General features: G+C 45.0%; 1 protein-coding gene across 3 annotated transcripts in view; it reads right to left on the bottom strand.

Annotated features, from left to right (window-relative positions):
• Nucleotides 1-13,819, bottom strand: part of LOC122543389 (rho guanine nucleotide exchange factor 25-like) — a 373,207-nt gene that overhangs the window by 332,844 nt on the left and 26,544 nt on the right. For all 3 annotated transcript variants that reach the window (XM_087985590.1, XM_043682070.2, XM_043682071.2), the window contains exon 2: nucleotides 6,674-6,917. In XM_087985590.1, coding sequence (XP_087841716.1) covers nucleotides 6,674-6,917 — 244 coding nt within the window. The remainder of the gene's footprint in view (nucleotides 1-6,673; nucleotides 6,918-13,819) is intronic.

The following is a 13,819-nucleotide window of genomic DNA, read 5'->3' as shown; positions in this document are numbered from 1 at the left end:
TCTCCCTCGCTACCCTTTTGTCCTTAATGTATTTGTAAAAACCCTTTGGATTCTCCTTAATTCTATTTGCCAAAACTATCTCATGTCCCCGTTTTGCCCTCCTGATTTCCTTCTTAAGTATACTCCTACTGCTTTTATACTCTTCTGGGGATTCACTCGATCTATCCTGTCTATACCTGACATATGCGTCCTCCTTTTTCTTAATCAAACCCTTAATTTCTTAGTCATCCAGCATTCCCTCTATCTACCAGCCTTTCCTTTCACCCTGACAGGAATATACTGTCTCTGGATTCTCGTTATCACATTTCTCAAGGCTTCCCAGTTTCCAGCCGTCCCTTTACCTGCGAACATTTGCCCCCAATCAGCTTTTAAAAGTTTTTGCCTAATACCGTCAAAATTGGCCTTTCTCTAATTCAGAACTTCAACTTTTAGATCTGGTCTATCCTTTTCCATCAATATTTTAAATCTAATAGAAATATGGTTGCCATGCCCAAAGTGCTCCCCCACTGACACCTCAGTCACCTGCCCTGCCTGATTTCCCAACATTAGGTCAGGTTTTGCACCTTCTCTAGTCAGTACATCCACATACTGATTCAGAAAACTTTCTTGTACACACTTCACAAATTCCTCTCCATCTATACCCCTAACACTATGGCAGTCCCAGTCTATGTTTGGAAAGTTAAAATCCCCTACCATAACTACCCTATTATTCTTACAGAGCGAAGATCTCCACAAATTTGTTTCTCAATTTCCCTCTGACTATTAAGAGGTCTATAATACAATCCCAACAAGGTGATCATCCCTTTCTTATTTCTCAGTTCCACCCAAATAACTTCCCTGAATTTATTTCCAGGAATATCCTCCCTCAGTACAGCTATAATGCTATCCCTTATCAAATACACCATTCCCCCTCCTCTCTTGCCTCCCTTTCTATCCTTCCTGTAGCATTTGTATCCTGGAACATTTATGCTGCCAGTCCTGTCCATCACGGAGCTACGTTTCTGTAATTGCTATGACATCCCAGTTCCATGTTCCTAACCATACCCTGAGTTCATCTGCCTTCCCTGTTATGCCCCTTGCATTGAAATAAATGCAGTTTCATTTATCAGTCCTACCGTGTTCTCTGCTTTGTCCCTGCCTGCCCTGACAGTTTGACTCACTTCTGTTCTCAACTGTACCAGTATCAGATTGATCTCTTTTCTCCCTATTTCCCTGGGTCCCAGCAACACCCCCCAACCTTACTAGTTTAAATCCTCCCGAGTAGCTCGAGCAAATCTCCCTGCTAGTATATTAGCCCCCTTTCAATTTAGGTGCAATCCGTCCTTCGTGTACAGGTCACTTCTACCCCAAAAGAGATTCCAATGATCCAAAAATGTGAATCCTTCTCCCATACACCAGCTCCTCAGCCATGCATTCATCTGCTCTATCCGCCTATTCCTGCCCTCACTACCTCGTAGCACCGCGAGTAATCTAGATATTACTACTCTCGAGGATCTCCTTTTTAAATTCCTGCCTAACTCTCTGTAATCTCCAATCAGAATCTCAACCTTTTCCCTTCCTATGTCGTTGGTTGCAATTTGGACAATGACCTCTTGCTGGCCCCTCTCCCCCTTGAGAACATTCTGCACCTTCTCCGAGACATCCTTGATCTGGCACCAGTGAAACAACACATCATTCTGCTTTTTCACTGCTGGCCACAGAAACGTCTGTCTGTTCCTCAGACTAGAGAGTCCCCTACGACAATCGATCTTTTGGAAGCCAACATACCCCTCGTTGCATTAAAGCCAGTCTCAATACCAGAAACTTGGCTGTTCATGCTACATTCCCCTGAGAATCCATCACCCCCTACATTTTCCAAAACAGCACACTTGTTTGAAATGGGGATAGCCATAGAAGATTCCTGCACTAACTGCCTCCCTCTCTTACCTTTCCTGGATTTAACCCACCTATGTGACTGTATCTGTGACTTTTCTCCCTTCCTATAACTGCCATCCATCACATACCGTTGCTGTTGCAAACTCCTCATTGCCTCTAACTGTCTCCCCAACCGATCCATTCGATCTGATAGGATTCGCAACCAACAGCATTTATTGCAGATTCACAGTAACCCTTAAACTCCCACATCTGACGAGAAGTGCATATCGCTCTACTGAAGGCCATTTTTGTTCCTTCACAATCTACCAGAAAATAACACCGTCTTATTCCTCTACAAAACACTGCTCCAGGTTAAAACTATTCACTTATCTGTTTCCGTGCTGTGACTTCGCCCAAACAGTTCCTCCAAGATCATTTGTAAATTTCACGGTTTGTTGATTTTCCCAGATGCACTCCGATGTCCAGCGATACATGAATCCAAACAGCAAAGGCAGTAACTGTGCAAGTTCTCTGTGGTGTCTGTTTCTTTCTCTCTCTCTTAGCTCCACTGGTTAGATGCTGCTGATACAAAGTGATGTCAACAGCATGGGTTTAATTCCCATACTGGCATCAGTCATCACGAAGGTTCCACCTTTGCAATCTCACCCCTAACTTGAGGCATGATGGTCCTCAGGTTAAGCCATCGTTATAATGACAGTGTGAGCCTAGGTTGACTTTACGTTTGTCCTTAAGTTGTCTTTTACCTAACGATATCTGTTAACAGACATAGGTCTGACTTCAAACAGTCACAGCCACTTGGTTCATCAGAACATAAGCAATAGAAGTAATTAAAACACAGAAAATAGGAGCAGGAGGAGGTCATTCAACCCTTCAATACGATCATCCAACTCAGTCCCCTGTTCCCATTTCTCAGCCCATACCTTTTGATCCCTTTAGCTCTAAGAACTATATCTAACCCCTTCTTGAAAATATTCAATATTTCACCCTCAAATGCTTTCTGTGGCAGAGAATTCCACAGGCTCCCCACTCTCTGGGTGAAGACATTTCTCCTCAGCTCAGTCTGTACCCTTAGACTGTCGACCCTGGCTCTGAACCCCCTGGTCCTCAGGGACATCCATCCTGTGTTTACCCTATTTGGTCCTGTTAGAATTTTAGAGGATTCATTCTTCTAAAGTCTAGTGAATATAATCCTAACTGATCCAGTCTGTCTTTATATGTCAGTCCTGCCATCCAGGAATCAGTCTGGGAAACCTTTGCTGTACTCCCTCCATCACCAGAACATCCTTCCTCAGATAAGGAGACCCACACTGCACACAATACTCCAGGTGTGGTCTCACCAAGGCCCTGTCCAACTGCAGCAAGACATCCCTTCTCCTGTACTCGAACTCTCTCACTATGAAGGCCCAACATCCTATAGGAGGAGAAAGTGAGGACTGCAGATGCTGGAGATCAGAGCTGAAAATGTGTTGCTGGAAAAGCGCAGCAGGTCAGGCAGCATTCAAGGAACAGGAGAATCAACATTTCGGGCATAAGCCCTTCCTGAAGAAGGGCTTATGCCCGAAACGTCGATTCTCCTGTTCCTTGGATGCTGCCTGACCTGCTGCGCTTTTCCAGCAACACATTTTCAGCCAACATCCTATTGACCTCCTTCACCTACTGCTGCCCCCTGCAGGCTTACTTAGTGACTGGTGTACAAGAGCACCCAGGTCTCACTGCACCTCCCCCTTTCCCAATCTGTCACGATTGAGAGAATAATCTGCCTTCCTGGTTTTGCTTCCAAAGTGGATAATCTCATATTTACCCACAATATTCTGCATCTGCCATGTACTTGCCCATTCACTCATCCTGTCCAAAATACACTGAAGCATCTCTGCATCCTCCACACAGTTCACCCTCCCTTCCAGCTTTGTATCATCTGCAAACTTGGAGATATTACACATATTTGGATCAGGAGTAGGCCTCTTAAGCCTGCTCTGCCATTCAGGATCAGGCCAGAATTTCTACCTCAACTCCACTGTCCTGCATTATCCCCCTACTCTAGGTTTTCCAGCCCACAGTGAAACATTCTCAGCATCTACCCTGTCATGTCCCTCAAGAATTCCCTCTGTTTTGTTTTGATCTCATTTGTCTAAGCTCCAGAGAATGTAGACTATATGGTTAAAAGGAATAGGCAGATGAGCCTAAACTATGCTGTGATGTAACGGTGCATGTGACCTTGGCTGTCACGTGAGAGAGCCTCTGCTAGAAGGTCGGAAAGAGGGCAGCTTACAATAGAGTTTTTTAAAACATTGGATGACAGTGTACCTATGGTCAAATCAAACGCACACCACTGCTTACCACGTTGTACAATCATGTTTCTATTGTTGAAAAATAAAGATAAAGTTGCCATAGTCCCCGAGGACCATAGAGTTGCTCTCTCATTAGAGAGATAGATGACTGGTGGTTGTTTAATGTGAGGATCAGCACATCTCAGGTGAGGGGAGAGATTAAGAAGAAGTGACTTTCATGCTAACCTCAGGCAGTGCTGGAATTGAAGCCATGTTGCTGGCCTCACTCTGCATGGCAAATCAGCTAACTCACCCCTCGCTTATAAACACCAGTTAAACAAATAGTTTAAAGTGTGGCCTGAGCTTATCTGGAGAACAGGTGAAGCCTATATTAAAACACAGGTATAGCCTCATCATCTCTTTCACAGGTATCAGGCTTGTGTGCCATTTTTGCACCTTGCTATTAAGAAAGTTCAACTAGAAAGCACTCCATGTGCTGTGTGTAGACAGTCTGCTGTGGCTCTGCAAGTTGCACATATCAAACTCAGTTGTTTTGCTGTAATGCCTGTTCATAACTGATCGTGTATTTTGCTGTTTTAAACAAATGAACCCACAGAGTTAACCGAGCGTTTTATTACTGGATCATTAATGCGATGTAGTGAACTTTCATACACTTCTTCCAGCTCAGATGCTAAAACAATACACAGTACCAATGAGTACCAATGCTCAGTATAATTGCAGTAGGACTTCTATACTGTTATACTCCAATTCATTTGTAACAAAAACTAATGTTCTATTTTACTTTCTAATAGCTTGCTGTACCTGCGCGTGTGATACATATGTAAGGGCATCTAGATTCCTCTAAATACCAACATCTCCCAGTTAATCAGTAGCTTTCCTGCCAAAGTGGATAGCTTCATGTTGTCCTGTTATATTCCATCTCCCATGTTCTTGTCCACCCATAATCTGCCTTCATGCCTTTGCAGCCTCTGTGTATCTTCCTCTGAAGGAGTTATCATGTGACCGGTACATTGTTCCACTGTCTCCTGGAGCAGTCACAACAAAACCTGGATACATAACAAGCACATGACCTTGTCAGCTTCATAATGAAGATCAAAGGTATTTGTGTAAAGGAGGGAAAGATAATGCCTGAGAAGAGAGAGAAATTGATGATAACGATGAGCACTGGACTCAGAGGTGATAGAACGATCAGAAGTTGAGTTCTGGGGGGGGGGGGGGGGGTGATTTGGATTGCCAACTGGGATTAAGGCAATTCCTGGAGATTTCCTCATACATCTTGCCCCTTCACTTCAGCCATCAGTCAGCCAACATGTCCGCCTTGTGACATACTGTCTCCCTACGTTAATTGGCTGCATTACCCAATTGGATGATGGAAGCCAGACTCCATTTTCCACAACTGATCTTTTTCTACTGGGTGAAGACAATGGTCAAAGAAAATAACAAGGATAATCTGTTTCATTTGGATTCCAGAACAGCAGTCCCCTGGAGATTAATCTTCAAGTCTGGGAGCCTCCTGGCCCAATCAAGGGGGCAGAGGGGGAATGGGGGATGCCTAGCTTAAACTACAAAGGACATTAATATTAACTATTACCTTATTTCTTTATTTTTCTACTGTTCTATGAAATAATGCAAAACTTTTTAACTCTCACATCTCTTACTATTTTGTAAAGTTTTTTGTACCTTGGTACCTAAGATGGCACTGCGTCTGGCAACATTATACACTTTTCACTAAACATCTACGCTTGAGTACACATGACAATAAAATCTAAAACTCGGAAGGGCTAAAGGATCGAGCTGCTGTCTGAGATTTGTGCTGGGGACAGTGTCAGCGGGAAAATGGAAGCATTCTCGATCTCAAACCTCCAGCTCATGAATGGGCAGATCCAAACCTACAGACATTTTGAAACATGCGTCACATGGATCTTCACCATACAAACAAAAAAAGGACTTAATAGACACTGGCACAATGGTGCCAAGTGTCCCAACGTCTACTTCATCTTCTACTACACATGTACATATGCACACACGCGAGCGTGCGCACACACTGACGAACACAGATACATACGTATGCATACACACACGTCTGAACGCATGTGCCAATGCGCAAAACACAGCCACCTTTTACTGGATTGCAATAATTGCTTGACTCCAAATCAAATTCTGCCCTGGGCAAGAGCAAACCTCCACTGCAGAATTGGAGCAAAGAATGTGACTGGTGTAGGATGTTGCACTGAGCTAGTTATGGGTTCTGTTGCGCAAAAACATTCCCTACCCAGGATCATGGTCTCAACAGGGAGATGGACCATAGCCAAGGAGATTGGCACAGGTCTATCCCCAACTGAAGGCAAGCTTGGCTTGCTGCAGGCCTTTAGGTTTTGGAATCCTAATTTTGGTCCTGTATTAGAATCCTTGTTCGTACTCCAGGCCAACACAAACACAGGATGGAACCAGGAGGCCGGAGGTCTGTGAAATACATCAACAACAGCAGAGACAGAGACAATCTCCCTTACCTTCACCAAATGGGAAAGAGCATTCTGTTGCAAGCGAGCTGGGGAAGTCAGAAAAAATAGCAGCACTTGTTAGACTTGAAGCCCCAGGACAGCCCTGGGCAGCAGCAGCATCTGGCAGGGCCCAATCAGTCTCGGGGTCTCCTGGTTCATTCTTGGCCTCTCTGCTTTCTCCTGAATGCGCTCCCTCAGGACTGAGGGTCTCACGTTCCGTAAGCTCTGCTGTCACTTCACACGGATCTGATAGCTGTGGGAACAAAGAACACACCAGATCACCTTATCCCTTCGTGAGAGAACTTACCCACGAGGACGCTCCAGTCTTCAGTCAAATGCTGTCAAAACATTATCACAAGGTTGTTTTTAGCCAAGCCTGACTCTGATGCCATTTAGGCAGACAGTATTAACTAACTAAAACAGAAATTACTGGAGAAATGCAGCAGGTCTGGCCACATCAGTGGAGAGAATTAAGGTTGAGTCCGGTGACCCTTCATCAGAGCTAGAAACAGCTTGGAAAAGGTGGCATTTATGCTGATGATGGGCGGGGGTGGTGTGGAGTGAGCAGACAGTTTGGAGGAGGAGTGAATCATCAGCGAACATCTCCACCTCTGACCTTATGACGGAGGGAAGGTCATTGATGAAGCAGCTGAAGATGGTTGGGCCTGGGACACTACCCTGAGGAGCTCCTGCAGAAATGTCCTGGAGCTGAGATGACTGACCTCCAACAACCACAACCATCTTCCTTTGTGCCAGGTATGACTCCAACCAGTGGAGATTGCCCCCCCGATTCCCATAAATTCCAGTTTTGCCAGGGCTCCTTGATGTCACACTCAGTCGACTGTGGCCTTGATGTCAAGGGCTATCACTCTCACCTCACCAAAGATAATTGGTGGAGCATTGCCGCAAACCAGAAATCAGAATATTGGCCAGGGAACGCATTGGTGTGTTGAAGTGACAGGGACCACCTCCTCACTGCTTCTAGCTCAGACAAAGGGTCACTAAACTCAAAACGCTACCTTTGTTTTTCTCTCTCCATAGATGCTGCCAGACCTGCTGAGTTTCTTCAGCAATTTCTATCTTTGGTGTTGGTTTCAGATCTCCAGCGTCCACACAGTTTTTCGGTTTTATGTGAGCATGAACAGCACCAGCTTTCCCAGGTTCTTATGCCAAATGCTTTCTGAATATGGCTACAAATCCTGTTCTGAGCTTTGTTATGATAGCAAGGCAAAGTTTGTTTGCTGGCACTGACTGAGGGCTATGGGCAGACAAAGAAATTAAATGGTGGAAGAGATGCAAGTAAAACTGCACCAAGAATATAGCAAAGGCTAAAGCTAACACTGATATCTGTATTTTTTATTTAAATTCATTCATGGGTTGAAGGCATCGCTGGGGCTAGACAGCATTTATGCCAATCCCAGATGGCAGTTAAGAGTCAATTACATTGCAGCAGTTGTTTCCTTAACTAAAGGGCATTAGTGAACCCCTAATGGGTTTTCCCCACCAATCAACAATGGATTCATGGTCATCATTATGCTCTAAATTCAACATTTTAATTAGATTTTAATTTTAAGACTTTGTTTAAAAATTAAATTCAAATTCTACCACCTACTGTGGCAGGATTCAAACCCAGGTCCTCAGAACATTCTCTGAGCTTCTAAGTCTAAAGATAATATCATTGGGCCATCACTTCCCTGCTATGTCCATGGTGCACATGACAAATATATAAACACCAGTTGCAATACAGGCACACTCTGCCCCCATGCAGACAAAAACAATCACTGCTTCCTCCTTCACACAAACAAAGCTTCATTTTGAAATAACGTCCTCTGCTGCAGCATAGCCAAAAAACGCAAGATTCAACTTGCGTCCGAATTGTGATGTGTTTTCTTGGAGGGTTTCTCGCCCTGAGGCCTGGTAAGATCTCTCACCATATCCTAATTTGAGGTTGGTACAGGCCAATGTCCATGGATGTGTGGTGGGTGAGGTTGGTGCCCATGGAGGAAGGCGCTGAGATGTTGGTGCCCAGTGTCCGCCAAGAAGGCCACTCAGAACAGGTAGAGAGGGTAAATCTGCCAGATACCCACTCTAGTTTCCATGGCCAGGTTCCCGACGCTTGTTTGGTGGGATTGGCAAGACAGGAATCGAAAAGTGTGGCGCTGGACAAGCACAGATCAGGCAGGAATGAGGAAGGACTTATGCCTGAAACGTCGACTCCTCTGCTCCTCGGATGCTGCCTGACCTGCTGTGCTTTTCCAGCACCACACTTTTCGACTCTGATCTCCAGCATGTGCAGTTCTCACTTTCTCCTTGGTAGAGATAAGGTAAATGAGCCTTATTTCAATACACCCTACCGAGGCACTCCTCACCATCCCCATCAAAAGGATGAAAGATGGTGTGAGATTATCTTACTGAGAGGGGTCTGACCAGACTTCTTAATTCTGACACAAATCTTAATATAGCCCAGGACCATATAACATTCTGCTCAGTGTGTAGTCACACGTACTTACTGTCACATTATACAAAGACATTATATAGCCGCCAGATCAGTTACATTTAAAATGATGGTCTGTCACTGACGAAGGGCAAGTCTTATCTCTTCTGTTCTGTAAGATGATGATTTGCTCGGTGGTGTTTATATCCATGTTAAGCATTGCTTGCCATGATATGTCGGTCTCTGTTGCAGAGGGAGACATTAAGCCGAGAAGGTGCACAATCCTGTGGCCTTTGTTTTCTCTGGGCCATCTTCCCGACCAGCCAAGCTTCCTGCTTCTCTTCAACTCTAGGGATGGGCAATAAATGCTGGCCCAGCCAGTGACACCCATGTCCCACAAAACGAATAAAAATAACTTCAGGATCTCAGCATCTCTTGGAAGCACAAGGTCGCCAAGGATATGTCCAAGCCAGTGAAAGTAGGAAGCACCCAGCTTTCTTTGCAGTCCAGGTCTCACCACTGTAGAGGAGTGTGTTGAGGACGCAAGCTTGGTCGGTACGCAGTTTGGAGTTCTCAGTCAGGTTGCTATTGTGCCCCACTCTCCTACTCCGCTCACACATAAAACCTGCAGCACTTTTAGCCAGGGATTGCTCGAAGTTATACATCATTGATGTGACAAGAAATAACTGTGCACTCATAGTGCCTCTCACAACCTCAGGTTGATCGGATTTGATTTATTGTTGTCACATGTACTCAAGTACAGCAAAAACTTTTGTTTTGCAAGGAATACAGGCAGATCATAGCAAACAAGGTCATACAGATCATAGGGTGCTCAGACAGAGCGATGCAGATCAGTTACACTGCAGGAGGTGCACAAAGCGAGGTCAAAATTGGATTCGAAATTTGAGCACTCCATTCAGCAGTCTAATAACAGCAGGGAAGAAGCTGTTCTTGAACCTGTTGGTACGTGTTGGTTCAGCTTCTGTCCCCTTTGCCCTACGGAAGAGGTTGGAAGAGCATATTACCGGATGGGAGAGGTCTTTGATAATGTTAGCTGCCTTTCCGCAGCTACTGCTGGAAACATAGCCAGTTCGTTCACAGCAAGCTCCCACAGGCAGCAATGACAGACATAGGTTTTTGTTAAATATCGGTTCGGACAATGGGCAGAACTTCCCTCTTTTGTTTGAAACAGTGCTATGGGATCCTTTACAGCCACTCAAGGGGACAGACAGAGGCTTCAGTTTAAACACCTCATCCCAAAGACAGCACCTCCATCACTAAAGCATTCTCCTGATAAAGGCTAATCCTTTGCTGCAGTATTATATGCTGTGTGCAGCCTCTGGATGAGGCCTCGAAGCCACAATCATTCTGTGATTTAAAGAAATAGGAGCCAAGTTTAATTTTGGAACCAAAACACACGGCAGTGTTTAATTTTAAGGTTTCTGGGGTGCCCTGGGCCCTCAGGCCTTTCAGAGGTTTCAAGACCAATACTGTAAAAATAACACACTGATTGAAAAAGAGAACATATCGGATTTCCTCAGAGTTTAAAGGATTGAATTTGAACTGGCAGGGTGTTTTGAACACATCACTGCAAAACAGAACACTAAGTTAACGCCTGCAGTCATTCAACCTCGAGTGCCAAGAATTCAGCAGCTTGCTACTTTCTGATCCCTAGTGTCCAGTCTGGCTCCCACCTCTGGTTGTGAATATTCCGGAAGGCTTCATCACATGGCCCACCACCCCCCACCCCAACACCCCAAATTCTGTAATGCTTAGTTCTTAAAGTTATCTCTGCACTGATCAGGTAGTTTCAGGTACTTTATATCAGGGCCTCAGCCTTGATGAACCAATATTTTGCACAGAGATTTTCAACGTCCTTTTTCATGAAATCCTGATGTGGAGAGGTTGTTTCCCCTAGTGGGAGAGTCCAGGACCAGAGGGTATCAGCTCAGAATAAGAGCTCGCACATTGCAGACAGAGATGAGGAGGAATTTCTTCTCTCAGAGGGGAGTGAGTCTGTGGAATTCTTTACCGCAAAGGGCTGTCAAGGCTGGGTCATTACTCAGATAAATTTTTAAACAGCAAGCGAATTAAGGGTTATGGGGAAAAGGCAGGAAAATGGTGCTGAGGATGATCAGATCAGCCATGACCTCACTGAATGGCAGAGCAGACTCAATGGGCTGAATGGCCTTCTTCCGCTCCAATGTATTATGGTCTACCGGATTGGTTGAATTGCGACACTTAGTCAAACAGATTTACTTCATTTAACATAGAACAGTACAGCGTAGTATAGGCCCCTTGGCCCTCGATGTTGTGCTCACCTTTTATCCTAATCTAAGATCAAACTAACCTACATACCCTTCATTTTACTATCTTCCATATGCCTATCCAAGAGTCACTTAAATGTTCCTAATGTATCTGAGTCTACTACCACTGCCAGCAATGCATTCCACGCATCCATTGCCCTTTGCATAAAGAACCGACCTCTGACATCTCCCCTTAACCTTCATAATCTCCTTAAAATTATGTCCCCTCGTAATAGACATTTCCGCCCTGGGAAAAAGCTTCTGGCTATCCACTCCATCTATGCCTCTCGTCATCTTGTACCTCATCACCTGTCTCAAGTCACCTCTCATCCTTCTTTGCTCCAATGAGAAAAGCCCTAGCTCCCTCAACCTTTCTTCATAAGACATGCCCCTCTAGTCCAGGCAGCATCCTGGTAAATCTCCTCTGTACCCTCTAAAGCTTCACATCCTTCCTACAACTAGATGACCAGAACTGAACACAATATTCCAAGTGTGGTCTACCAGGGCTTTATAGAGCTGTAGCATAACCTTGTGGCTCTTAAACTCAATCCCCCTGCTAATAAAAACCAACCCATCATACGCCTTCTTAACAACCCTATCAATTTGGTGACAACTTTGAGGGGTCTATGGACGTGGAACCCAAGATCCCTCTGTTTCTTCACACTGCCAAGAATCCTGCCTTTAATCTTGTAATCTGCATTCAATTTCCATTTCTAAAAACTAGAGCTGATAAAGAACAAAGAACATTCCAGCCCATGAACAGGCCCTTTGGCCCTCCAAGCCTGCGCCCATCCAGATCCTCTATCTCAACCTGTTGCCTATTTTCTAAGTGTCTGTATCCCTCTGCTCCCTGCCCAATCATGTATCTGTCTAGATACATCTTAAATGACGCGATCGTGCCCACCTCTACCGGCAACACATTCCAGGCACCCACCACCCTGTGCGTAAAGAACTTTCCACGCATATCTCCCTTAAACTTTTCCCCTCTCACCTTGAGCTCGTGACCCCGAGTAATGGAATCCCCCACTCTGGGAAAAAGCTCCTTGCTATCCACCCTGTCTAAACTGCTCATGATTTTGTAGACCTCAACCAGGTCACCCCCCTCAACCTCCTTCTTTCTAACGAAAATAATCCTAATCTACTCAACCTCTCTTCATAGCCAGCACCCTCCATACCAGACAACATCCTGGTGAACCACCTCTGCTCCCTCTCCAAAGCATCCACATCCTTTTGGTAATGTGGTGACCAGAACTGTACGCAGTATTCCAAATGTAGCCGAACCAAAGTCCTATACAACTGTAACATGACCTGCCAACCCTTGTACTCAATACCCCGTCCGATGTATGCCTTCTTGACCACTCTATCGACCTGCGTTGTTCCTTGAAGGTGGCAATGGACCTGAACACCCAGATCTCTCTGTACTTCAATTTTCCTCAGGGCTTTTCTATTTGCGGTCTAGTTTGCTTGGGAATTGGATCTTCCAAAATGCATCACCTCACATTTGCCCAGATTGAATTCCATCTGCCATTTCTCTGCCCAACTCTTCCATCTATCTATATTCTGCTGCACTTTCTGACAGTTCCTTCACTATCTTCCCCTACACCAATCTTCGTGTCATCTGCAAACTTTCTAATCAGACCACCTATGCCTTCATCCAGATCATTTATGTATATCACAAACAATAGTGGTCCCAGCAAGGATCTCTACGGAACACCACTGGTCACAGGTCTCCAGTTTGAGAAACTCCCTTCCAGTACAACTCTCTGCCTCCTGTTACCCAGCTAGTTCTCCATCCGTCTAGCTAGTACCCCCTGGACCCCACGCAACTTCACTTCTCCATCAGCCTACCATAGGGAACCTTATCAAATGCCTTACTGAAGTCCATGTATATGACATCTACAGCCCTTCCCTCATCAATCAACTTTGTCACTTCCTCAAAGAATTCTATTAAGTTGGTAAGATATGACCTTCCCCGCAAAAAACCATGTTGCCTATCACTGATAAGCCCATTTTCTTCCAAATGTAAATAGATCCTATCCCTCAGTATCTTCTCCAGCAGCTTCCCTACCACTAACGTCAGGCTCACCGGTCTATAATTACTTGGATTATCCGTGTTACCCTTCTTAAACAAGGGGACAACATTAACAATTCTCCAGTCCTCTGGGACCTCACCTGTGTTCAAGATATCTGTTAAGGGCCCAGCTATTTCCTCTCTTGCTTCCCTCAGTAACCTGGATTAATCCCATCCAGGGGAACTTGTCCACCTTATTGCCTTTTAGAACACCCAACACTTCCTCCCTCCATCTGTCGACTTGACCTAGAGTAATCAAACAGTGGAGTGCCACAAGGATTGGTGCTGGGCCCTCTACTTTTTGTCATTTACATAAATGATTTGGATGCGAGCAGAAGAGGTAC

The sequence above is a fragment of the Chiloscyllium plagiosum genome, unplaced genomic scaffold (assembly GCF_037043375.1).
Source record: "Chiloscyllium plagiosum isolate Xiang-an unplaced genomic scaffold, Cpla_swu_hap1 HiC_scaffold_53X, whole genome shotgun sequence".
In the NCBI taxonomy this organism is placed as follows: domain Eukaryota; kingdom Metazoa; phylum Chordata; class Chondrichthyes; order Orectolobiformes; family Hemiscylliidae; genus Chiloscyllium; species Chiloscyllium plagiosum.
The sequence above is the reverse complement of the archived record's forward strand: the minus strand, read 5'-3'. Positions and strand labels throughout refer to the sequence as shown.